Source organism: Giraffa tippelskirchi, chromosome 7 (assembly GCF_054371585.1).
Source record: "Giraffa tippelskirchi isolate mGirTip1 chromosome 7, T2T-mGirTip1v1.2.pri, whole genome shotgun sequence".
Taxonomy (NCBI): Eukaryota; Metazoa; Chordata; class Mammalia; order Artiodactyla; family Giraffidae; genus Giraffa; species Giraffa tippelskirchi.
In genome coordinates, this window is record NC_137281.1 from 25,025,694 (window position 1) to 25,053,096 (window position 27,403).

The following is a 27,403-nucleotide window of genomic DNA, read 5'->3' on the forward strand; positions in this document are numbered from 1 at the left end:
TAGTTGAGTCACAACAGCAACTAGTGTATCATAATGAGACAGTGCAAATTATCTATAACCAAGTTTTCCTGAAATATTCTCTCATATGCACACCTAAAAAGACATTCACATTTTATAAAATACAAAAAAGTGAAATTATGGGAAGATTCTGTAATTAGCTATATCATAAAGGCAGAAACTGAAGCATTAGATCTCACTATAAAATTTGCACAAAATATATTTATTCAGATAAGAGTTTCTGAGAGCGACTGCTATCTAGTATATATCAAATACAAGGGAGAAAAACATAAAAGAATAAACATATGTCAGTGATGGTCTAAATGTGGCCAAATATAGCCAATTAGTGTAGGCTCTGTATTTGGTAATTTTTCAAAGGAAAATTTTTAATAATGAGCATTCATCACTAAGAAATGAAGGTTCATAGTGCTGATACTAAGCACTTCAAAGTCCTGAAGATCTTTATTATTGATCAATAAAAAGAAACAAAGACAACAAAATCTAAGTATTTTAAGGATGGTGAAAACTTTAAAGCTATTCCCCCTCCCCCCACACACACTTCCTTCTGCCCTTCCCATACGAATGTATTAATTACTGTATGCCATTTTTCTCCCTCTATGAGCAAGCTTCTCTTCACATAAAATACTTAAATATTCTAGCAATTACTAAAATGCTTTAACTACCATTAGTTTTGTTTTTTTTTTTTGGTGTCTCACATGGTACATTTTTTATTGTAAACCTAAGAGGACTCACAAAGGTTCCATCTTTATTTTCTGAACTACACATCGAATCACCAAGTGTGGCCAACGAAGAACATTCCTGATGTCGTATTATTCTTTTACCTGGATAAGGCAAAAGTTCTTTAACACATTGCTGAGCTAGGCACTGCTGCTGCTGCTAAGTCGCTTCAGTCGTGTCTGACTCTGTGCGACCCCATCGACGGCAGCCCACCAGGCTCCCCCGTCCCTGGGATTCTCCAGGCAAGAACACTGGAGTGGGTTGCCATTTCCTTCTCCAGTGCATGAAAGTGAAAAGTGAAAGTGAAGTCGCTCATTCGTGTCCGACTCTTAGCGACCCCATGGACTGCAGCCTACCAGGCTCCTCTGTCCATGGGATTTTCCAGGCAAGAGTACTGGAGTGGGGTGCCATTGCCTTCTCCAGACTACCATTAGTTTTAAATCAAATTTTCTTGGATTTTTGAGACTTTTATAGAAAGAAAACAATCAACTGATTTTTAAGTATAAACCAGTACCCTCTTTCCTAATTTTGCTGAAGCCAGTATATTATTCCCAAACTTTGCCTTTTTCTGTCTGAAATTTCTACACGTGATCTTTTATTCTGAGACAAACACTAAAAGAATTTCATAAGGGCTATATTATGGCATACTTTTTTTTTTTTTTAGTTCTACCAGTTTATTGCTACCAACCCATCTCTCTCCACCCTCATGCACACGTGCTCAGTCATGTAACCCCATGGACTGCAGCCCACCAGGCTCCTCTGTCCATGGACTTTTCCAGGCAAGAATACTGGAGTGGGTTGCCATTTCCTTCTCCATTATGGCATACTTTTGCAACAAACTGGTGGGAAATAACCAATGTTATGGAAGTTGGACATGATTTACAAAAGAAAAAGGGAAGAGATAACATTAAGTGATAGAGAAGAATTATCAAGACTAATTATAACTCTGTCCTAGCTACTGTGTTCATCACTTCTGTTACCAGGGCTTTCTTTCCTTGCTACCGTTTTTCACTTTGCACCTCACTGAATCCTGAGCAATTTAGGAAAAATGTTATCAGTAAACTTGGAGATATGGAAGAACTTCTAATTCTGGAGCATGCCTGAGATACGAATGGGATAAATCAATGGCAGCATGGCAGCATCCGAGTCTAGGTCAACAAAACATGTGAAGCGTTTCCATTTCCAAAATGTTTTCTCTACTTTTCCAGGAAAAGTCTTCTCCAGGCAACTAAATGGATGTAGGCAAAAATCTCATAAGATACTTCTTACCCAGAGATATAAATTTTTAAACAACTGCTCTGGTTTCTAAAGCACCTGTTTTACCTAAATGGTTAAAATTATTTTTAAAATACTTATTCATCAGAAGTCTTTGATATTTTTGACTACACAAATTAGAAAATGTTACAGGCATATGACTCTACTTGTGATATTATCACTTATCTCTCTGAGATTCTCTCTCACCTCTCCCAAAATGCATCCTGTAAGACAGCCAGACTGAAAATTACTAGCAGTTTCCTAAAGTAATCACTTTCACCTTTCTGTACATAAGAGGTATTCAATGAATGGTAATTCTTACCTTATCATATAAGGAGTACTTGTATGATAACTCTGGAGAGCCTGACTTCAGAGAATTCCTAACATTTCTTTTATTATTAGACCCTAAGGCAGAAACGGTTCTCTTAACTAAGAGTAAAAGCAGAGTTTGGTGGCTATCTTCTTGGGAAATAATGCCATCTCCAAAAAATACTGGTATCAATTTACCTTTACACACAACTTCCTCTTTTAAATTGGCTGGTCTTCATATTCTTCTGAAGAAGCAGAAATGGATTACTCCTTTTGATTCAGAACTTTTTATTTTGACATACCTGGGTCTGGAGTGTAAGTGAATGGCTGAACATCATGAGATCTTCCAGCATTGGTTACTACATATATTCCCACTGCTACTGGCAAAGTTATATGTTGATCATGATATGGGGGAACCTTCACAATAAGATGATTCTAATTGAAAGAAAATTACAAGAGGCAGAAATAAAGCAATATATAAATTAAAAATCTGAAGTAAAATACTATAATTAAGTACTTTCCTGTTAGCTGTAAAGTTTAAAAAGTTTGACTAGGGGGAAAAAAGTATTATTTAAAAGTTCAGGTTCATAGGCATCAAGACATTAATCTTAAAATTGCTTTTAAGGTAAAACACCAATGTTTTGCAATGGCATAAAAGGTCCCTGTCCTGTCATCTTTATCTCATTTCCATTCTCCTCTAGCTTGTTATACTCCAGTCACATTGACCTTCTTACACTAATACACTAAATTCATTTTTACCTCAGAGCCTTTACAACTTGCTATTCTCTTTCACTGGAATACTCTTCTCTTTTATCTCTTTAAATATCCAGCTTCTTACCCATTTCCAGGTCTCATTCAAATGTCATCTCCTCAGAGAAGCCTTCTCTGACCATCTTCTTTAAAGTGGCATCCCTCTCCAATCTGATCACAGAATCCTGTTTATTTCTTATCATCACCTAAAATTACTGTGATTATCTGCTTGTTTTTTTGTCCCCTCTACAACCACAAGAATGCAAGTTCCAAGAGAAGCTAGGATGTTCTGTTCTTCATCCTATCTCCACTGTTAAGCACCTCACACAGGATATACTCAAATAGATTTGTTGAAAAAAAGAATGAATATATTTTCAAGAAAAAAAATTGCCCACCAAGCACAATGTCAGTTACCATGTTTTGTAAACCTTAACGGTGAGATGTACTTTGCAGTGCAGTTCACTGCTTTCTAACCACTAATAACTAATTCTCATCTAGTCTATTTAAATTTAAAATATTTAAATTTGTATTTAAAACTAGTAACTAATTCTCATTTAAAGTCAACAGGGTTCAGTTTACCCAAAACCCAGTAAATCAAGGTCATTTTTTGTGTGTGAAAATAGTGGTAGAAGCATCCTTTTAAGAGAAGGGAAGAGTTCCATAAATGCTTCAGCAGCACTTATTCAAGGGGACTACATCTTCTTAGAAGATATCATGAACTGCATCTGACTTATTCTCTTCTTCCCTGCTATGTTATAGTACTGGAAAAGTACAGCAAAGGGTAGTGACTGTGCTTTTGTACTGAGTATGCAATATGCAGGAGGCCAAGGGTGACAGCTGAGGATGAAATGAGTTTAATGTCATTTTTTACTTAGTCAGACTTTGGAAGTTGGCTGACTCAGTTGAACAGAACATGACAAATGAGGCCAAGATTTTGATTTTTGAGTACTTAATTTGTTTCTAAGCCATCTTAAAACATGCTCCGAAACAGTCATGTTATAAATTTAAAAACTGCTTCTTACTTATGGCAATAGTAGAATGCTTTCTGAGTCCAGTTAGCTATCTCAAAAAAATCACACTTCTAATTCAGGTGAAAAAACATATAAATGTATATACATCCACAGGAATTAGGGGGCAAAAATCTGAAAGCACATACTCAATTGTATATGAAGCCATCAAAAAATGCATCTGTACTGAGTCAACTTCTAAGAAATAAGAGTTTTAAAATCTTGCCCACCTTCATTTTTCCTCCTTTGTTTAAACACTGCAACTACATCACAAAGCAGTTCTACCTACAGTTAAGGAGATGGCGGAATGGATGGACTTCTGAAGTATCTTCCCAGTCTTAAGATTATTTGACCAACTCAATAACTGAAATTATCTTTCTGAATAAAAATTTGTTCTTGGTAATTAGTAACAGTATTAGTATCTAAAAGTCAGATGAACATATATATATATTTTTTAAATCTTTTACTCCACTTGTTTTAGAGAGCGTAGTTAAACAAACCTAATTTGAAACTTTTTAAAAACCAAATGAACAAATTATTCACTCATCCTCAATCTGAAATCAAGAAATTCTACAAAAGATTTGAATTAAAAACTAAGTAAACTGTGAGTACTGACAGTAAATTTTAAAAAAACCTAATCTCAAAAATTAAGAGCAATTAACTACCACTGAACTAGGAGTATAATACACACAGAACATACAAAGGGCTGGGAGGCCTGTGGAGCAGATAGAATGTTCTCTGAGGTAAAAAGGGAAGAATATTTAAATTTTAATTTCTTAGAAAAATCTGGTTGGATTGAAAATAACGATTTCTTTACCCCAGCAGATAATCTTTTGTTCAAGTTTATAAGCAATGGTGCTAGATATTTTTCACTTTCCTAAGGAATAATTTATCATTGTCAAAATTGTCATCTTGCAGTTGGGGATATATACATAAAAATAACTGGGGACACAAAACAAATTCCTAATAAAACCAATTTGAAAACATATAACCTCAAAACTCTCAAGTCTTTGTTTAGCCTAGTTGTTCCCCAAAATTCTGAGGATCTTTTGGGCATTTCTTCTGAGAATTTTCTTTACATATTTCTACTGAAAATTCCATCTTCTTCAAAGCTCCACCTTATTTTTTTTTTTATTCTTACTCTTTAAAAAATACAATATAAAGAACCCAGAAGACTAGAAGTTGAGAAATTATAATCTATACATTTTTCTATTTTTAATAGGCTAATGTCTATTTCATGTTCTGTAAAACAAGTTATACTTAAATCAAATTATAGACTTCTGATACAAATGAACTTATTCACAAAATATAAACAGATTCACAGACTTTGAAAATAAACTTATGCTTACCAAAGGGGAATGGTGGGAGGGAGGGATAAATTAGAAGTTTGGGAACTTACATATAGGCATTACTATATATAAAATAGATAATCAACAAGAACCTACTGTCTAGCACAGGGAACTCTACTCAATATTCTGTAATAACATATATCCATATAATTATCTATATGGGAAAAGAATCCGAAAAAAGAATGGATATATGTATAACTGAATCACTTTGCTATACACTGGAAACTAACATAACATTGTAAATCAACTATACTCCAATATAAAGTAAATAATTAAATAAAAAAACAAAAGAAGCTAAAAAAAAAAAAAAATAGAGCTCTCCCAGGTTCTGAAATATTTGCTTCTAGTTTCCTTTTAAAATCACCTCCACATTCAAGCTGCTAAACTCTCCTTCTTTCTTTTAAAACCAACTTATCTTTAAAAACAATACATATATATATACTATATATATGTAGAGAGAGATCTGTCTTTAACATATGTATCTTATATATACATTTAATAGGCAATTAAGGCCCTACAGAATTCATCTAAAGTTGTTAAAATGGGAGTAGATGTAATGACCATGTGCCTATTGTTTTTGGTATACATGAGTATGAGTTATATTATGGCACTGATTAGAAGAGCCAAATATTGACAAAGAATTATTCTCCCAGACTTTGTTAGCCTCAATTTTCAAGTAAGAAAAAAGTTTAATATCTGATGAGTTGATTTTTGGAGTTTCAAATGAATAGCTATCACAATTATATTTGCAATTTGCAAAGTCATCATTAAATGGTCTTTTCTACTGTACCATCTTCTGGTCATTTTTTATTATTATAGAGGCCCTTTTAACTTTTCATTATAGGCCTGTAATTTCTTTACTGACCACACTCAAAGTTTCTTTACTTTTAATGTATTTTCTGATCATACTTTCTTCTAAATGTTTAATTTTTGTGTTTTCTCTTTAATATAATATAATCTTTAGGACTTATTTTGTATATCTCAGCTCTGATTCCACTCTAACACACTTCCCAGAAAGCCCTTTAGAAAGAAAGAAAAAAAGAAAGTTTTCTCTGAAAAAGATCAAAAAATTTTAATAAATAGCAGAACCACAGAATTAATGAAAGATCATATTATGATTTAGCCTGTTTACATACTTGCTTGCAAAAACCCCAGGGCCTCTATATATAGCCACCAAATGAGGATATAATTCCTTTCCATTCCACCAAGTTTTTAAGATTATTCTACATTAATCCACTGTATAACTTGTTTTATAGAACATGAAATAGACATTAGCCTATTAAAAATAGAAAATTCCATCTTCTTCAAAGCTCCACCTTATTTTTTTTATTCTTACTCTCTAAAAAATACAACATAAAGAACCCAGAAGACTAGAAGTTGAGAAATTATAATCTGATTTGTGTTCTTTTGCTGTAATAAAACTGAAATTGTTAAGTATAGTGCTTTCCTGAGTTCTATGAGTTCTACTAGCAAATCTTTGGGGGTAGTGGAAACCCTTGAATTTGAAGTCAACTGTTCAAAAGTGAGACCTGTTCAGGGGACCCCTGAACTTGCAGCTGGTGTCTGAAGTGAGGGCACTCTTAGGCAGCATTGTACCTTTAGCTTTGAGTTTGGCAATATATTGGATATAATATATTGGATATATAATGTTAAATTTATTTATTTTTTCAGAACACAAAGGAATTTTAAAATATTTTAAACCAAAAACGAATATACACCAAGGTCCTGTAATACAGACTCTAAGTGTAACAAGTAGTACTTCTGAGTACAAAAGGTAATGAACAAATATAAAACACCTGGCACATAGCAGGTACTCAATAAATAAGTTTCTCTTACTAAAAAGTAGGTGAAGATAATCCAAAGATAATCCAAAGTAGGTAAAGATAGCAAATAAATATTAGGAAAGACATGTTTCATTTATTAATAATGGTGATTTGCTCATGTTCTTAACTTTTCAAATACAGAACTATCATTTCTAGCATCAGTGGAATAAATCTATTTCAGTTAAAGAAACTCAAGAAAGAAACTTTAAATGATTTACATCAATTCCATATAAATAAGAAATTTAATCTGTTGATTTAGGAAAATCTTGGAGCAAAACTCAGTTTCTTAGAGAATAAACAATCAAACTATAAAAAGTTTAAATTATACCTGATGAAATAATTCCATATCAATTTCAGCTTCTGACTTCCAAGAGTTTTCATCTGATTGAAATAAAAAACAGTGACTTACTAAAATTATGAAAAATTTTTTACTTTGTAGCTACAACTGTATCTCTATAACAAAGTGAAACACCCAACAATTTCTAAGGCAGTGTTATGCCTACTTACCAGAAACATTTTCTTGGAAAATAACTTTAGTTCCTTTCAGAAAGTTCTTGCCAATTAAAAATACTTCTTCCTCTCCTTTCACTGAACAGCTATGTAAGCTCTTCTTTAAGATTTCTGGCACTCCTGCCGGTTGAGCTGTAGGTATATATAAGCATTCCATAAGAAGAACCACCAACACATTTCTTATCTAAAATCAACTCTCAATTATTCAGTTCTGTAAGCTGTCTTTGTTGACCCCTGAATTTGCCTTCTTTTATTCTACAATGCAGGAGACCCTGGTTTGATTCCTGGGTTGGGAAGATCTGCTGGAGAAGGGATAGGCTATCCTCTCCAATATTCTTGGGCTTCCCTGGTGGGTCAGAGGGTGTAAGAATACACCTGCAATGCGGGAGACCTGGGTTCAATTCTTGGGTTGGGAAGATCCCCTGGAAAAGGGAATGGCTACCCACTCCAATATTCGGGCCTGGAGAATTCCATGGATATAGGAGCCTGGCAGGCTTCTTGGGGTTGCAAAGAGTTGGACACGACTGAGCAACTTTCACTTTCATTCTGCAAATTAAAATTTACCATAACAGAAAGCAATGTTACATGTCATCTTTGTTTTCTCATTACATGAAAAAAAAAAGGTGTAAAATATGAACTTGGTCATGTTTTTGTTCTTTTAACATTCAAAAGAAATCAATTTAATAACAAACATCTCACAATCCTAACCTTAAAAATGTCACCTGTGCTACGCCTTCACAAGACTCCTGAGGCAAAGTGGAGCCTCTGGGTGGTATTGAGAGTTATCTTTACGGATCCAGACCTAGGACTTAGAGGCCCTAAATGAAAAGAACGCCTGAAAACAGACTGAAGCCATTTCAGAATAATTCTTTCTACCAGAGGATCTCCCTGAATTAGGATACCCTGAGGATAAAAATAAAACACACTTGTTTTTCAATTATAAAGACTAACTAACCACTAGTAAATTAACAAAGAGGTAGAGAAGTACTGAGGAGGAGCCAGATCTAATAAACTATAACTGGCTTACTAATCTTCCTGATTTTCTTAAGAAAATTTAATATGTACTGTTTAGTAAAATAGGTTCCAAAATTTCCCCGAACATTTCACATTCTTAGGTACACTATAAATATCCAAGAAGTGGGTGTAGTACACAGTATTCTCAATATATTTGACCCCAGAAACATTCTTCTATATTAACACCTAAGGACTAGGTTTCCACCAGAATACTCCCTGGAATACTGGTTAATGCAAATACATACCTTTTAGGTACTCAGAAAACTGCTCCCGTAAGATTAAGCACTTTGAAACAGATTACACTATTTGTTGTTTTAGTAAATCCTAATAAAATATATACTGCAAAAGTAATTTTAAACATGGCTGTATAACTCATCAACTTCTAAATTAATGAGATAATCTAATACATGTTGAATGTTACGAACCTCTGTCCATAGTTCTTCAGGCATTCTGTCTACCAGATCTAATCCCTTGCATCTATTCATCACCTCCACTGTATAATCGTAAGGGATTTGATTTAGTTCATACCTGAATGGCCTAGTGGTTTTCCCTACTTTTTTCAATTTAAGCCTGAATTTTACAATAAGGAGCTCATGATCTGAGCCACAGTCAGCCCCAGGTCTTGTTTTTGCTCACTGTAACTTCTCCATCTTTGGCTGTAAGAATATAATCAATGTGATTTCGGTATTGACCATCTGGTGATGTCCATGTATAGAGTTGTCTCTTGAGTTGCTGGAAGAGGGTGTTTGCTATGACTAATGTGTTCTCTTGACAAAACTCTGTTAGCCTTTGCCCTGCTTCATTTTGTACTCCAAGGCCAAACCTGCCTATTACTCCAGGCAGGTTACTCTTGACTTCCTACTTTTGCATTACAATCCCCTATGATGAAAAGGAAATCTTTTTTAGGTGTTAGTTCTAGAAGTCTTGTAGGTCTACATAGAACTGGTCAACTTCAGCTTCTTTGGCATCAGTGGTTGGGGCACAGATTTGGATTACTGTGATGTTGAATGGTTTGCCTTGGAAACGAACTGAGATCATTCTGTTGTTTCTGAGATTGTACCCAAGTACTGCATTTCGGACTCTCTTGTTGATTATGAGGGCTATTCCATTTCTTGTAAGGGATTCTTGCACACAGTAATAGACATAATGGTCATTTGAATTTAAATTTGCCCATTCCCATCCATTTTAGTTCACTGATTCTTAAAACACCAATGTCCACTCTTGCCTTCTCCTGCTTGACCTTATCCAATTTACCTTGATTCCAGGTTCCTTTACAGCATCGGATTTTATTTTCACCACCAGACACATCTACAACTCGGCATTGTTTCTGCTTTGGCCCAGCCTTTTCATTCTTTCTGGAGCTATTTTTCTGCTATTCCCCAGTAGCATGTCAGACAACTATCGACCTGGGGGACTCATCTTCTGGTGTCTTATCTTCTTGCCTTTTCATACTGTTCATGGGGTTCTTGAGCAAGAATACTGGAGGGGTTTGCCATTTCCTTCTCCAATGGACCACATTTTGTCAGAACTCTCCACCTTGACCCATCCATCTTGAGTGGCCCTCCACAGCATAGCTCATAGCTTCATTGAGTTACACAAAGCTCTGGTTCATGCGATCATTTTGGTTACCTTTCTGGGATTGTGGTTTTCATTCTGGAGGTTGTGGGGCTGTAGTTCTTGTTTCTTCTGTTTGCCCTTTGGTGGATGAGGCTAAGAGGCTAGTACAAGCTTCCTGATGGGAGAGACTGGCTGTGGGGAAAGCTGGGTCTTGCTTTGGTGGGCAGGGCCATGCTCAGTAAATCAAATCCCTTACGATTATACAGTGGAGGTGACAAATAGATTCAAGAGATTAGATCTGATAGACAGAATGCCTGAAGAACCATGGATGGCGTTTTCTAACACTATAGAAAGCAGTGACTAACACCATCCCAAAGAAAAAGAAATGTTAGAAAGCAAAGTGGTTGTCTGAGGAGCCCTTACAAGCTGAGAAAGAAAGAGAAGTTAAAGGCGAAAGGGAAAGATATAACCAACTGAATGCAGAGTTCCAGAGAATAGTGAGGAGAGATGAGAAAGCCTTCTTACGTGAACAATGCAAAGAAATAGAGGAAAAACAACAGAATGGGAAAGACTAAAGACCTCTTCAAAAAAATTGGAGATACCAAGGGAACATTTCATGCAAAGATGGGCACAACAAAGGACAGAAATGGCAAGGACCTAACAGAAAAAGAAGAGTTTAAGAAGAAGTGGCAAGAATACACAGAAGAGCTATACAAAAAAGGTCTTAATGATCCAGATAACCATGCTGATGTGGACACTCACCTAGAGCTTGACATTCTGAAGTGTGAAGTCAAATGGCCCTTAGGAAGCATTACTATGAACAAAGCTAGTAGAGGTGACAGAAATCCAGCTGAGTTATTTAAAATTCTAAAAGATGATGTTGTTAAAGTGCTGTACTCAATATGTCAGCATATTTGGAACACTCAGCAGTGGTCACAGGACTAGAAAAGGTCAGTTTTCATCCAATCTCAAATAAAGGCAATGCCAAAGAATGTTCCAACTACTGTACAATTTCACAGGCTAGCAATATTCAAAATCCTTCAAGCTAGGCTTCAGTAGTGTGTGAACTGAGAACTTCCAGATACACAAGCTGGATTTAGAAAAGGCAGAAGAACCAGAGATCAAATTGCCAACATCTGTTGGATCACTGAAAAAGCAAAGGAATTCCAGAAAAACATCTACTTCTGCTTCACTGACTATACTAAAGCCTTTGACTGTGTGGATCACAACTGTGGAAAATTCTTAAAGAGATGGGAGTACCAGACTACCCACCTTCTGAAAAACCTGCATGCGTGTTAAGAAGCAACAGTTACAACCGGATATGGAACAATGGACTGGATCAAAATTGGGAAAGGAGTACGACAAGGCTGTATGTTGTCATCCTGCTTATTTAACTTCTATGCAGAGTATATCATGTGAAATGCCAGGCTGGATGAATCACAAGCTGGAATCAAGATTGCCAGGAGAATTACATAGCAGCTTCAGATTTGCAGATGATACTAATTTAATGGAAGAAAACAAGAGGAACTAAAGACCCTCTTGATGAGGGTAAAAGAAGAGAGTGAAAAAGCTGGCTTAAAACACAACATTCAAAAAACTAAGATCGCAGAATCTGGTCCCATCACTTCATGGCAAATAGAGGTGGAAAAAGTGGAAACAGTGACAGACTGTATTTTCTTGGGCTCCAAAATCACTATGAACAGAGACTGCAGCCACAAAATTAAGACACTTGCTCCTTGGAAGAAAAGCTATGACAAACCTAGACAGCATATTAAAAAGAAGGAATATCACTTTGCCAGCAAAGATCTGTATATTCAAAGCTATAGTTTTTCCAGTAGTCATGTATGGATGTGAGAGTTGGACCATAAAGGAGGTTGAGCACCAAAGAATGGATGCTTTTGAAATGTTTTGCTGGAGAAGACTCCTGAGAGTTCCCTGGACAGCAAGGAGATCAAATCAGTCAATCCTAAAGGAAACTAACCGTGAATATTCATTGGAAAGCCTGAGGCTGAAGCTCCAATACTTTGGCCACCTGATGCAAAGAGCGGACTCATTCGAAAAGACACTGATGCTGGGAAAGACTGAGGGAAGGAGGAGAAGGGGGAGAAAGAGGATGAGATGATTGGATGGCATCACTGACTAAATGGAAAAGAGTTTGAGCAAACTTTGGGAGAAAGTTAAGGACAGAGAAGCCTGGCATGCTGCAGTCTATGGGATCACAAAGAGTCGGACAAAACTTAGCAACTGAACAACAATAACTAAACTTTAACCAAATTTTTTAAGTTGTTTTCTCCTTAGGTACTTATATATTTGATAATCAATTTTATCTTTACAAGAAAATACTGTGGGAAATTACTATTGTCAAAGTATTTATTGCCCCGTTTTCCCTAGGCCTGCCCTTTCTGTGAGAAGACTCTTGTTCCACACAAGGTCATTCTTGCCCCACTTATGTAAAGACTGGCCACGTGACTTGTTTATATAATGAAATGTGAACTGAAGTAATGTGCCACTTCCAGGCTTTAACATCTCCACATGGTTCCACCATCTTTTTTTTCTTCCACTAAAAAAATAGCAATATCCCAGAAAAAGGCAGCTTCTAAAGCCTGGTTCCCACATTGAAGAAAATGGAGCTGTTCCTCAACTGCAGCCAATATTATCATAAAATGAGGGAAAAGTAAAACTGCGTTGTATAAGCACTTAGATTTTTTTGGTTGTTTATTTATTACTGTAGTATCATTTAGTTTCATTTATTGATACAAACAAGTATCTTATCCTAATTAAATGCCAAATAATACTTTCAGCAATGCCTAAGAGTTTAAAAAAATTATGATTGTATATACATATATACTGTCTAGAACCACAGGGTTAATGTATGAACAGATGGAAACAGTTATCGGTCATACACCCTTTTAAAACAAAGAACTAACTGAACCAATTTATAACTTTTTGGAGTAACACTGGAACTAGATACTCTTTTTTAAATGACATTCAAGAAAAATATGATAAATATTATTTTGATTAGAAAACAGTAAGAGGTGCAAAATTATATGGATATATTATAGTAACAAAATGAATGGAAAGTCTATAATCTCCCCCCACCCACTTATAAAATATTATATGGAAACTCCACTTTGCTCATGATTATCAAAACTTTTTCCTATCTCCTTTTTCCCTTTTATGCATTAAAAGGCATAAGACTGCCAAATGAGGCCCCTCTGAAGGTACAATGTATATTTATCTTTTATATATTTGTATTTACATTACACAAAGAACTAGTCTGCTCAAGATAATTTAACTTTTGACCTTAAAAGGTCTTATCTGTTAAAAAGTTTGGTGGTTACCTAACAGGACATACTCTATACCAAATAGAACTGAAGCCAGGATTATTTAAGCATTAGTTGCTTTATTTTTACCTTTAAGTAATTAGTAAGCTGTCTCTTGAAAGGGATCACATTGCTTTAAAAAATTATAACAGAAAAAAGCAGCCATTTTTCTGGTATTATAAAAAACAATGTGTTTTTAGAGGCTGTTCAAATAGCAGCCTCAAAAATAAAGCTGAAGAAAATGAACATCTGAATACTGAAAAATAACAAAGCAAATATTTCAACCTGTCAAAAGAATTAGAAAGCCTTTTTAACGTCTGTGAAGATACAACAAAAGTTTACTGAATGATATTACCCATTCCCTAAAGTTGTGAGTCCCTTGGACTGCAAGGAGATCCAACCAGTCCATCCTAAAGGAGATCAGTCCTAGGTGTTCATTGGAAGGACTGATGTTGAAGCTGAAACACCAATACTTTGGCCACCTCATGAGAAGAGCTGACTCATTTGAAAAGACCCTGATGCTGGGAAAGATTGAGGGCAGGAGGAGAAGGGGACGACAGAGGATGAGATGGTTGGATGGCATCACCGACTCAATGGACATGGGTTTGGGTGGACTCCGGGAGATGGTGATGGACAGGGAGGCCTGGCGTGCTGCATTCATGGGGGTTTCAAAGAGTCGGACATGACTGAGAGACTGAACTGAACTGAACTAAAGTTGTGGAAGAGCCAGAGATAAGTAAAGGAAGAACTTGTTAATTTCAGTAAGACTTAATACAGTAAGTATTAGTAAGATAAAGCCTAATATACATTATATTGAAGAAAGCTATGATTAATTTTGCCACATTAAAATTATCATAGAAGGGTAGATACTAAAAAAGTATGAAAATTGATATTTTTACTTTGATCTAGTATATATATATTTTCTGGAGAAATCTAAATGTGTGAAAGGAGAGGATTCTTCTATCCCCTTAAAAATAAACAAACTAAAAGAAAATGGATCCAGTGGCCACTGTTAAACCAACAAGTAGAAGCAGGATTGTTTTTCTAAGGTCACAAGGCACAGCATGAATTCTGGCATTAGGCCTCTTTCCACTGAGTGACTCTAGAGGGAAGATCAAGTATCTGTTTCCTCTCCTCCCTTCCACCTCTAGCACCTTTTGGCCCCTCTTCCTTTCTACTTACCTCTCATCTTCCTGTTTCCTTCTACCTCCCATTCCATTTCTAACGAATTATTATTGCAAAGGCACCTCTTTCTTTAAAAAAAAAAAGTATTGCTCAAGTTTATCTAATTCAATTTCACCAAGCAGATGGCAATATAAATGCCAAATAGTCAACTAAAGGAATAAAAATATATATCCTACACCTCCATAACAAATGACATTTACAAAAGGAAATGGAAGGGATAATATAGGTATCCAAGCAAAATCCCCTAATATAAATTGAGACCTACTTTCTAAATTCATAAAAAAATCTAAACTACACAACACAAATCTCATAGGTAGAGGAAATAGTTTTCTAACATAATTTCATACAGTAACTACAGTCCTAACCATCGGAGACTATAGCTGGGATAAAATGAATCATTCAAATTTTGTTTTAGCATTGCTAAATTCTAAGTGACTGTAGTGGCAACACAGCACAATGGCTAAAAAGGAGGCTTTTAATCCTGGTCTTACTATTTACTAGCTACGTGACCTTGAGGAAGTTATTTAAGTCTCAGTTTCATCAACTGTAGAACAGAAACAATAAAAGGCAATGGTGAGGGTAAATGACATAATGCTTATAAAATTGTTAATAAAATCTCTGGCATACTGTGAAGAATTCAAAAATGGCAATTTTTATTACTAGCTCTATATGCCTTCCACTATATGCTGCTGCTTCTTAGGACTATCATATTCACACAGCTTCAAAGGGAGATAACACTTTTTGCAACATGAACATATTAATATGTTACCATTAATTAACAAATGAAAATTATACCTATAGATGAAAAATTTGAGAAAATCATGTTTTCTGTTTCTTTTATATTTTCTATCTTTGGCTGGACACATTTATATTTATATTTTAACAATACTTCATTTAAATAGGAAATAAAGAAATGAGCTACTGAAAGAAGAAATAAACAATTATTAATAAAATAAAGTTGAGGGGGGTTTGGGACGGGGAGGGGGGGACACATGTACACCCACGGCTGATTCATGCTGATGTATGGCAAAAACCACCACAGTATTGTAAACTAACTAGCCTCCAATTAAAATAAATTAATTAAAAAATAAAATAAAATAAAGTTGACAACCATCCCCCAGTTCCTACTAAGGCAGTATGATCTGAATTATCCAGCATCTCCTGGATCTGGTCTTCAGAGAGTGGCTATGGTCATGCTCAAACTATTAGATCACATAAAAGAAGAACTGCATGTACCCCACTAAAATTGAAATTCCATCCTTATAATATTCAAGTTGAGGCATATTGTGATTTATAGTAAACTAGCACCCAAATTAGAAAAACTTTAGAATTCAATAAACTATCTACAGATTATTTATTCTGTCCCTATCTGAACACAACAGAATGGACAGGGAATCTACAAACTTTAAAAGGAGCATATTTATAAGTGAACATTATCCAGAAATAGTTGAAGGAAACACTAATACCGTAACAAATTTTTCATAATAATGAAAAATAGAAGTCTTCTGAGTTCTCTTGAGATCACAAATATATTTACTACTACCCTTTTAAAACAAGGGTGTTTGACAAGCTAACGTTTAGGGATTCATATCTGAAATGAAGTAAAAGGAAGGGAAAAATAAGATTTACTAAGGGTGAATAATTTGACAAAACTAAGCTACAATTAAATAACAAAGGCTTTGTAAGTGTCTGGGAGTACCAAGGTCATAATACTCATAACCATCCAACAGGAAATTCAAGTGAATGGAACTCAGTCTCTTCTGCTCTTTTGAATTCAGAAGCAAGGTCAAAGAACATAACACTTAACGCAAATCTTCTTAAGGGATGTACAAAGGAAAAAATTTTCCTATGTATTACTTGTACTAATACTCATTACAGGGAAACCAGACTATATGGTGAGGCACATATAACATGACTGAATTTAAATACACACATATACACATCATTTATTTTCTATGCCAAGGTTAGTAAAGTAAGAATTTAATTTTCCATTATACTACAGCACTTTAATTTGTAATCAGAATTCTCACTGTTATATATTTACAAAGTTCTGCTTACCTTACTGTTACCTTACTATTACCTTACTGTTCTAACCTTACTGTTCTAACAGTTCTTATCTTACTGTTCTAACATAAAACACTTAGGATCACAGCAATTTACCACAAAATGAAGATGCTGTGAAAATCCTTCAGATTTGTAATTTACTTAGGCAAACTATTCAAATTACTTTTTAAATCAGTATAAGATTAACAGAAAACTACAAAATGATACATAACTTCTGAATTTTATTAGAAATTACCCACCTTTAGTTTAGTCTAGAAAACTTGACTATAGCTTTTAAAATGTTGCAAAGTTTGCATGATCATAAGCTCGAGTATGTAATACAACTGAAATTTAGAGATATCTGAACGATAAACAGAAAATGGAAAAAAAAAACCTCTATATACTTAATATCTTCATATTTTCTTACTTACTACATAAAATCGGAGAAGAGGGTGTTTGCAGTGTCAAAGTGGAGCCATCTTTCCTTGTGATATTAACTCGAAAAACCAATCTGGCACGAGTGCTCTTTTTCTTGGAACCAGCAATTCCTATTCTGGCTTCAACATCAGCATTCCTCAATTTCAATATCCCTACGCAGTCAACCCTAATACAGAAAAAATATATTAACTGATATTTTCTGCTGTATAAATAAATAGTAATATATTCTTAAAACTTTTCTTTTTAATTTCCTTCTTTATTAATTTTTGAATATGTAATATAATTATATGGTTCCAAATTTTAAAAAATAGAGAAGGGTAAATTCTAAATATTCATAACTTCTCCGGTCAACTTTTTATTTATAATAATAATGGGAAAAATAGTACAGAAATCACTATTTCAAAATCTGAACATAAGTAACGGTTTACAAGAGATATTTTTGCTTTAAAAATTAAATTTATCCTCTTCCTTTTTGTACCTAATTCAGATATTAAAATAAGGAACAGATTTTACTTGGAAAAAAACTAGCAACTGTCTCTCCCCAAAATGGAACACTGTACAGCCATTAAAATGTATGCTTTAAATAATGTTTAATGTTATGGGAAAATGCTCATAGTAAGTGAAGAGTAGGTTACAGAGCAGTGAGTATAGTACCATCTCATTTCATCAGAAAAAAGGATGGAAAAATAAACGTCAAAATAGTAATTAGTTCTATTAATTTGGAAGTTGGCATTTGAGGAATATGTTTTTAGCTTTCTATTACTACTAATTTTTGCTAACTTTTAAAATTTATTCTTGTTTTCAACTTATAAGGAATAAGTACTATTTTTATAATCAGTAACTCTCTATCTTCCACCATATACATTTACTTTTATAATTTCAAAAGTTAAAAAAAAACCTTTATTAAATTTGTTTCAAAATTTCCCTTTTCCAACTTATTATTTCCCTCTGATTCATGTCAATGTATGGCAAAACAAATACAATATTGTAAAGTTAAAAAATAGATAAATAAACTAATTTAAATTAAAAATAAATAAATAAATAAAATAAAATAAAATAAAAAGCAGAGACATTAAAAAAAAAACACCAAGTAAAGAAAAGTCTTTAGCTATCCAATACAAGTAATTACAACAAGGTCTATCCCATATCAATATTTGCTGCTGTTAAGTTTATCTTTCAGATTAAAGGTCCTCAACAAAAGGGTTAAGGAAAAAAAAATTTAATTTAAATCCTTGACACTTGTAATATATTTCAGGAAATGAAAATGCATAACATGAAAAATAGGTAATCCTGGGACATAATTTTTTTTTTAACACAGGAAAACAGAAATAGAAGGTAAATTTAGACTAACAATATGCTTTTTCATTCCAAGATTGGTTAAAGACACCATGAATGATGTCTGTCAGTTTTGACTGCAAACACTACAAAAGTGGAATTTAGGAAAGCAAATCACATTGGTTGTAATTTTAGTTTTTAATGTTAATATTATAAAACCAACATATAAGTCTATATTATTTTCCAAAAAGCCAGCATTCCACCTTGCTTTTATATCCTTGTCTTGCACCATGCGAATTCTCTAGCAAAGAACAAGAATTCATTTCCCCCACTACAATTCTGCCATAATCTATTCTTTTTATTTGCAATGCTTAAAACTCAAAATCTTTTATATTTACATTAGAAACTAAAAACTTTTCCTCCTATTGCAAAAGTGTAATGAATTAACAAAACAATTTTTAGTAAGTACTCACGCCAGTGTCATATTGTTGCTTGGATCAAGGCCGACTTCTATAACAGTAGTGCCTTCGATATCCACTTCTTTGCAGGGAGTTGTATTTCGCCCAGTTACCCTGCAGGCCTGATAAAATCCATGTGGTTTCACTCGACCAGAGTCATTGCCCACAAACACCTGCAACACCACTGGCTCATTATGGCCTTCCAGCTGGAATGAGATAACATGGAGCATAAACACCAATTAGCATTTCAAATAATCGAACTGTAAAAATCAAACAGAGTCAAGTCTTATATTATTATATTTATAACTGGATTACAGTAAAGAAATAAGTCCTCCAGAGAAACAGAGGAAAAATGTTTTCATAAAGGGGAATTAGCTAAATTTTTGAAGAAAACTGTAAGTTTTAGTTCTGCAACAATTACATTTTAATTAAAATTTTAGATGTGTAATGAAAAATTATTATTTGTAACTAATTTTTACAACCAGATGAGAATGAATACACAATCCTTTGAGGTATTTATAAATTTATGGACTGCCAAAGCATGTGGGTTACTCAGGATTTACCACCACCACTAACGGAAAATTCACTAAACCGTGTTAGTAGCATCATCATCAAATAAAAGTACATCTACTAAATTTTTACTCTGTGAAAGTTATTGAGTAGGAAAGCATTTGATCTTCAGCTATATAAATAATAGGGGAATGAGGCTCATTTTCATAGACTAGATGCATATATGCAACATCATAAAATCATGGGCCAGAACATTACGATCTGAAAAACTGCTGGTTCAAACCAGGACCTATGGGTCTTTTACAGGTCTCTAGCAAGCCTTCATAAATTAAATTACAATTTGTATGCTGACTAATAAATAAATTGGGTTCTTGATAAGGTTTATAGTTAAACATTGAAGCTGCTAATACAGAACATAGAAAATCACAAAATAACTTGTACAATGCACATCAAAGTGCTTAAAAATAACTCATAAATGTTTTTTATTCAAGAATAGCTATATCTCAGTATCTACGGTATCATAATGAGTTGAATAAGCAGGCAAATAAGCAGTCTACCCAAACTGTTAGTCAGCAGTACCACAGAACAGTGTCTGGCACATGGAAGGGTACCATATCTGTTGAATGAGTGAATAAGTAAACTTTTAAGATCAGGCAATTCATCCCCTATTACAGGCAATTAATCTAACAGTACTTCCATAGACAAGTACTTAGACAAAACTTACTTAAAGCCAGAGCAATTAGGTTAAAAAAATTCAAACTATCAAAATGTCTGGTTAAACAAATATTTATACAAAGCATAATTTAAATGTCTCACTTGCCTGTTACTTATCCTAAGTTTGGGGGACTAAAGAAGGATTGGTGTGGTGAGCAGTAGAGGGGTAGGAATGACTGTACATGTAACTATTTACCAACCTTATAATGGTTATGAGTAAGTTTCTTGATTTCAAGTTTCTGCCATTATTTCTTTCATGTATAAAAAGAAAGGCAATTCAATGAAATGATGTTCAACTAAAACATTTACACAAACTGTATTTACAAGAATCTACCCTGTGACTAGCCAAAATTCCTCCCTGTTTAGTAATTTGCAAGGGGTAGGAACACTTGTTAAATATCCCCTAGAACTGTGGTGTTGGAGAAGACTCTTGAGAGTCCCTCGGACTGCAAGGAGATCCAACCAGTCCATCCTAAAGGAGATCAGTCCTGGGTGTTCATTGGAAGGACTGATGTTGAAGCTGAAACTCCAATACTTTGGCCACCTCATGTGAAGAGCTGACTCATTGGAAAAGACCCTAATGCTGGGAAGCATTGGGGGCGGGAGGAGAAGGGGATGACAGAGGATGAGATGGCTGGATGGCATCACCGACTCGATGGACATGGGTTTGGGTAAACTCCGAGAGTTGGTGATGGACAGAGAGGCCTGGCGTGCTGCGATTCATGGGGTCACAAAGAGTTGGACACGACTGAGCGACTGAACTGAACTGAACTCCACTTTTATTTTGGTTTGTCTTAAAAGAGAGAAAGTCTTTGTAATAAGGTAGGCCAGGTGCTGAAATTTAACTGCTCCCTCTTTTTCCTTTTAGCCTAAGTTCTGAAAAGCTAAAGACTCAACTGATATCCTGTTTCCTAAACTGAAGACTAACTTAAGTTATCAACCAACTCTTTTCAGAGTTGAGTAGACCTGATTGCTTTCGACATCTCAAAAACCTTATTTTCCAAGTCCACAATGATTTATACAATATTTCTTTGAATTCACTTTAAAATATTTTTAAAATATAGGTTTGGAAAGAATGTAAAAGAGTTGCTACCAATGTCAAACATAAAGGGAAGATAGTTCATGATTGCCATATATTTTACTTGTTAGAACACATTCTGTTTCCATTTAAACTAAAATTCAAATGACATCAGAGTAACAATATTTGGCTTATGATTCAGTCAGACTTTTACTTTAATTTCTAATATATACAGCGATTAGCTTTATTTTAGACAGCTTTTATTGGTTAAAAACAAAATAACTAATAAATAAAAGTGGATAAAATTCTTCATTTACAGCTAAATAAAATAAGTACCTTTACTGTAGGAAAGCCTTGCTGTGTTCTGTCCTTTACTGAGCCACGACTGCCCTCAGTCAGGTACCGAGCTCTGTGCTGGGTCTCAGGTTGTACAACTATCTTCAGCTCCTTTCCCTCACTTTTAACAGGATACTGTCCACATAACATAGGGCTCTTCTTTACTCCAGTTCCTTTTTGGTTTTCCAATGTTCTGAGAAATCAAAGCACAAAGTGGAAAAAGTATCAAAAAGAATTTTCTACAAAAGTCATCCAAGATAAAGGAAGAAAGAGAACAGGCAATAACATTAAAAACAACTAATTACCTTACTGACAAAATAAATACAGCCTAAGGAATGATACATTCCATAAGCAAAGTATCTTTTAAAACTTTGTAATTAAAAAGAATGTGTGTGTACATATATATACACACACTGAGTCACTTTGCTGTACAGCAGAGATTGGCACAACATTATAAATCAACTAAATACTTCAATTAAAAAAACTGAAAATTGAATTTTGTAATAAAGTTGGACAGGGAAGACAAAGAATGCATTTGCGTGGCAAGAGGAAGGAAGACTGAATGCAATAAACCAAACATAACAGGAAAGAGAATAGCTAATGTCACTGTAACCTTTCACATTGTACTTCAGTCAAAATAAAGTTTAAAAATTACATATATGTGTGAGTGTTACATAAAGTTACAAGATTATCATTATATTCTAATAGGTCTTGCAATGCAAAAGTAGGGGTAGCAAAAAGAAAAACAAAAAAACATAAAAGGCCTTAAAAAAACCAAAGGTACACATGCATATTCTTTTGGATATCTTCCTCAGTATATCAAACTGAGAAAGTTATACTAAAAAAAAAAGTGATTCGATTTTTATTTGGAAATTAGCTTCATTTTAAACAATCTTTCCCAGAAGTTCAATTTTTCAGAGTATTTTCATTTGTGATTAAATAAGTAAAGCCTTTAGCATATAAAAAAATGTATAATCTGGGCTTTACAGTTAGGCAGTTTAACTTATTTTTTTAAGTTGGGTTTCCAGTGTTTACTGATGTATCATGCATTTCCTATGCAGAATGTATGTTTGAAGAAATATTTCAAGTGGTGGTTAGGACTTCAGGTCAACACATTTAATCTGAAGTACTGTAAATCTGTGATAAAAATAAATAGAAGACAATACTATTAGTTTAAAAATTACCTATGTACATTTAAAAACAGAATCAGGGCCTATAATGCTTTTGGCATGATTTTCCCAGTCCTAAAGTTTACACTCATATTGAAGATACAGAATCCAAGAGATGACTGTGGCCAAAATCCTGTCCAAAAGCAAACAGGTCCCAGGAGAAATATTATGACTTCAACACAGGTGGCTAAGCAGCCTAAAACCTAGCTCCAATGTTTACCTCTCCATTTTCTTTCTTTTTTTTAAATAATTTTTTTTTTTAATATGTGGACAATTTTAAAACTCTATTGAATTTGTTACACTATTGCTTCTGTTTTATATTTTGGGTTTTTATTTTTTTGGCCTTGAGGCATGTGGGATCTTAGTTCCCTGACCAGGGATCAAACCTGCATCGCCTGCATTGGAAGGTGAAGTCTTAACCACTGGACTGTCAGGGAAGTCCCTACTTCTCCATTTCTAATCAAATTGTTGTCTCAGTAGTCAATAATGAAGAGGGAAAGGCTACATTCTCAATGGAATTTGGGACTGGGAATTTGGGCCTTACATTCATGTAAGGCTAGAAAGGGACAGAAGAATGGAGGGAAGAAGGGATGCAAAGGAATGCAGTCAGACTGACTGAGAAAAAGGGTTCTGAGGCGGAAGTACTTTGCTCAATCATATTCATATTCCTTAAACCTTGCACAATTCCCGAAACAAAAGATGCTGAAAAAAAGTATTTGCTGATGAAGGCAAACTTGTTGATGAAGTTTGACATAATTAAGTCAAAGATTACCTGTATAAGTAATTTAAAAGGCCCTGTAAGAAAAAACTCTATGAACATAAGTATGGAGTCAAAGTCAAAACAAAGGGCAATAAATTCTATTTTTTCATCATTCTGGGTAGAAACTCAAACCTTTGCAGTGAATACAGTATTTTGCATATGAAATTCTATAGTGATACTGTTTTTTAATCATTTGAAAAATCAAAGCAGGGACTCCTCTGGCAGTCCAGTGGTTAAGACTGTGCTCCCAATGCAGGGGGTGAGGGTTTGATTTCTGGTTGTGGAACAAAGATCCCACATGCTGCATAGTGTGGTCAAAAATTTTTTTTTTAATTTAAAAATCAAAGCAAAAATATTCACTCAAACAATATAAAAACATCCCCAAATATGCACTGAAAGGGACTAAAAGAAAATATAACAAAATTCTAGTATTAGTTATATTGATTTACTAGATTATAGATTATTTCTTATCTTCTATTTTTCTGCATTTTTCAAATGTTTGTAACTAATATCTATTAACTTTACAATGAAAAATGGAAGACTTCAGTCTGAAATATAAGAAAACTGTAGCACATCATTAATTTGGCAAGATATGGCTTTTGTATTCACTTATGCTAGCCAAAGTAATATTTATGAGGATAAATAAGATACTGAGCTTGATTATTTCAATAAAACATTTCATTTGGGATGAAAACTATTAAGTTAATGAAGTATACACATTATGGTTTAAAGAACAATACATGTAATCAGTTTCTGAAATGATACTTTTAAAAGCCCTTAAAACTAACTTTATTCTCTAGGTTTAAATGTAAAAATGGTATACACACATATTTAGATCTCAAGCTGTATAAAACAGAACATCAACTAATTGTTAGAAAAGTATTCATTCAAATTACTAATTTTTAATGCATTATGACTTAAGGAAAAAACAAGAAAATAGCAGCTATCTGTATGGGATTTTACTTTTAAATTGACTATCTAAAAAGAAAATCCACTATTTTCGATATTCCATTCAGAAGTCTTAAAATGACACTTTAATTCTTTTGTGCTGCACATCCTTCTGGTTGCCTGTTACAAAAATAATTTTTACTACAAAATGCCTAAAACAGTTTCACATATATCATATCTTAATTTCTAGGAATATCCAGAAGAGACACTGAGCTACTCATTCTCAGGATATTTAGGTGAAGAATTTAAGAAAAATATGGCTAGGAATGCTTAAATAACTGAGTAGTTTTTTAAAAATAGTTCTGTTTTCTTAGCAAAGTCTTTCATTTAACATTTTAATTATACAAAATGCTATTTCCATCTTGAAGATAAATAAAAACTGCTGTACCAAAATATTTGAGAGTGCATTTTCTATAATGTAGCTGTATATAAATAGAAATTTTATGGCAAAATTTCTTTCATTTTCTAACATCTATGAACTTTTGAGATTCTCTTAACAACTGTTTCCAAAGACCTATTTTTTTTATATTTACATATGGTTTTATCCTTTCCTCAATATAGTTCTTATAAATTCAAAGTTTAAACTTCTTGCATCATTTTCATAGGCTAGTGTCAAATGTTTTTCCATTACCTAAGAAGCTGGACATTTCTTCTGCTGCTTGATGAGTTTCTGTTCCATGAATTATTTCATGAGAGATTTTGTCTTGACAAATGTTATTATACTTTCCCTGGGTAACCTCAAATCATTTCTAAGATATATCTATCATACAAAAGCAGAAGCAGAAAAGATGTATGTCAAGATATCTTTTTAACAGCAACTGCAAATCATGTGTGTTGACTAACTGTTAAGTCAAAATTTTATTTGTTCTTCATCTGAACTTTAACATTTATTTCAGTACAAAAATGAAAATCTCTCTTATGGAACTTAAAAAAAAACCACTTTCTCCACAGAAGCCCAAATAAACACATACCTGTATTTAATGATAGACACATATGAACCTTTTATATCTATGCTACTATGTTTCAGAGCATTATTCTATAGGTAATATTTCTACAAAATGTCCTACAACTGTTGACTCTGGTAACAGAAATACTTTTGGAAAGGGTATCTAAATATCTTTTAGATAATTTCCTAACCTGGACTTTCTAAAAATGAAAAATATTTAAATGGGCATTTTTATTTAACTTCATCACCCCAAAGGAGTTTTAGATGAGAGTAGAGAAGAGAGTAGTATAGAATAACCATTGCTTAAATGGTAGATATTACTTTTAAAATATACTGAGAAAATATTTAAGGACAAGTTTAAGAAACATTAAAGATATTCTCTGTAATTCTCAATTAGATTTTTAACTAAAAAAAATCCACCAATGATGTAATCAAATAATGAACCAATCAAAAGCATCTCCATCGTATTCTGTGACAACCTAAAAGTGTAGGAGATCCTGGTCAACTAAAGGACCATCCAAAAAAAGTAATCTCTCAAGATCCAGTAAGTTAAACTTTATCAAACTACGCTGAATATATTGTAGGAAAATGTAATCAGAAGTCTAGCAATTAAATGTTACAATGAAAGTATCAAAGGAATTAGAAAGTTAAGTCATAGTATTCTGTACTTTAGAAGTGAACGTTCTGTAATATAGCTACTGAAATATATTTAGTATGTGTTGTAAACTGGCAGAAATGAATGAAAACTCAAAATAGGTACCGTGATTCTGTTCTATTATCCTTTAAATACATAACCCAGAATCACAGAAAAAAAGTGATATATTTAAAGAAATCCTAAACTGGCAAAATATATTAAACAAAAAGCTTAAAATAAATACATGAATCTAAATTGAGACTCAAACTATCAATGTAGTTTTTTTGTTTTCATCAAATAAAAGGAAAATAAGGTCTTCACAAAAATGGAAATAAACTGAATCATATGGGGAATACAATGTGAAAGAGAAAACAAATTAGCCCTCTGTAAAAGTCGGTTTTAGCTAGAGCCATTACATTACTAGCCATTACATTACTATCTCAATGAGTAAAAATATTTTAAAAATCTTTTAAAGTATAAATTCATCTGAAATTTAAGTTATTTCTTAAACAGATTATTTTCATTTTCTACTACTTAATCATACCCTAAGATACCTACTGGCAAAATCTGCTGGTATTTATTATCTTCTCTTGTGAAACCTGATCATTTTAAGTTAAAATTTTCATGTTATATCAATGATAAAATTAGTATCCTTGCTTTAGATGCAAATTGAGCTGAGCAATTAAGAAAAATGAGGAATGACTTATTTTTTTGTTTTGCATAATGGTGAGAGAACTTTAAAAAAAATGTGAATACCAACCCATTTCCTGCTTTTGAGTTGCCTTTGTTGTCCGTGGTAAGCTGAGAAAGCACATAGTGAGGTGCTTTGGCACTGTCGGCATCAAATATATCCATATTAGATTCTTCACAATCTCGTCGTTTGACCCCCGGCCTCTGCTTTGGATTTCGTTTTCGTGATTTACGAGGTACCTCAGTGTTATCATTGTAGGAACTGGTGCTCATGTTACTGAAGTTGGAGGGGGAATCCTCCATCCACATACTGCAGCTCTGCTCAGATTCCAATCCACACCCCTCATCCTGGCAGGACATCCGACTGTTATCCAGCAAGTCCTCAGGTGGTGGTGAGATGTACAAGACTGTGTGCCTCTTCGGTGTTGATGGATGCTGCTGAACTGTGTTACTGGTTAACTGCTTTTCACTTACCCCTCGGTTACTTACCCCCAAGGCTGAGGAGCAGCTCTCGACTTGCATAGCCTTGCTGTCGGTGACTGAGGTAGAATAAATGGTAGGGCTGGAAGAGGTGGTAAAGGAGCTGCAAGCACCGCCCATGGAGGAAGAGGAGGGAGCTGAAGAAGCATCTGCAGTGTACAATTTAAG

The 27,403-nt window shown here is 34.0% G+C and overlaps 1 protein-coding gene and 1 long non-coding RNA gene across 11 annotated transcripts in view; one reads left to right on the forward strand and one right to left on the reverse strand.

The window, feature by feature from the left end:
* The window catches only part of NFAT5 (nuclear factor of activated T cells 5), a 110,889-nt gene that overhangs the window by 11,577 nt on the left and 71,909 nt on the right, over nucleotides 1-27,403 (reverse strand). For 7 of the 10 annotated variants that reach the window (XM_081512674.1, XM_081512676.1, XM_081512677.1 and 4 more), the window contains 7 exons: nucleotides 26,826-27,384; nucleotides 21,609-21,801; nucleotides 19,046-19,236; nucleotides 17,291-17,463; nucleotides 7,735-7,869; nucleotides 7,556-7,608; nucleotides 2,601-2,733 (listed from right to left, as the gene is read on the reverse strand). In XM_081512674.1, coding sequence (XP_081368800.1) covers nucleotides 2,601-2,733; nucleotides 7,556-7,608; nucleotides 7,735-7,869; nucleotides 17,291-17,463; nucleotides 19,046-19,236; nucleotides 21,609-21,801; nucleotides 26,826-27,384 — 1,437 coding nt within the window. Of the gene's footprint in view, nucleotides 1-2,600; nucleotides 2,734-7,555; nucleotides 7,609-7,734; nucleotides 7,870-17,290; nucleotides 17,464-19,045; nucleotides 19,237-21,608; nucleotides 21,802-25,116; nucleotides 25,246-26,825; nucleotides 27,385-27,403 lie in introns of those variants that run through there. The other 3 variants (XM_081512684.1, XM_081512682.1, XM_081512681.1) reach the window with 2 other exon arrangements.
* LOC145514588 (uncharacterized) lies at nucleotides 23,003-26,472 on the forward strand. The gene is made up of 2 exons (XR_014060257.1): nucleotides 23,003-23,130; nucleotides 23,847-26,472. It is a non-coding gene; the product is annotated as an uncharacterized LOC145514588 (long non-coding RNA).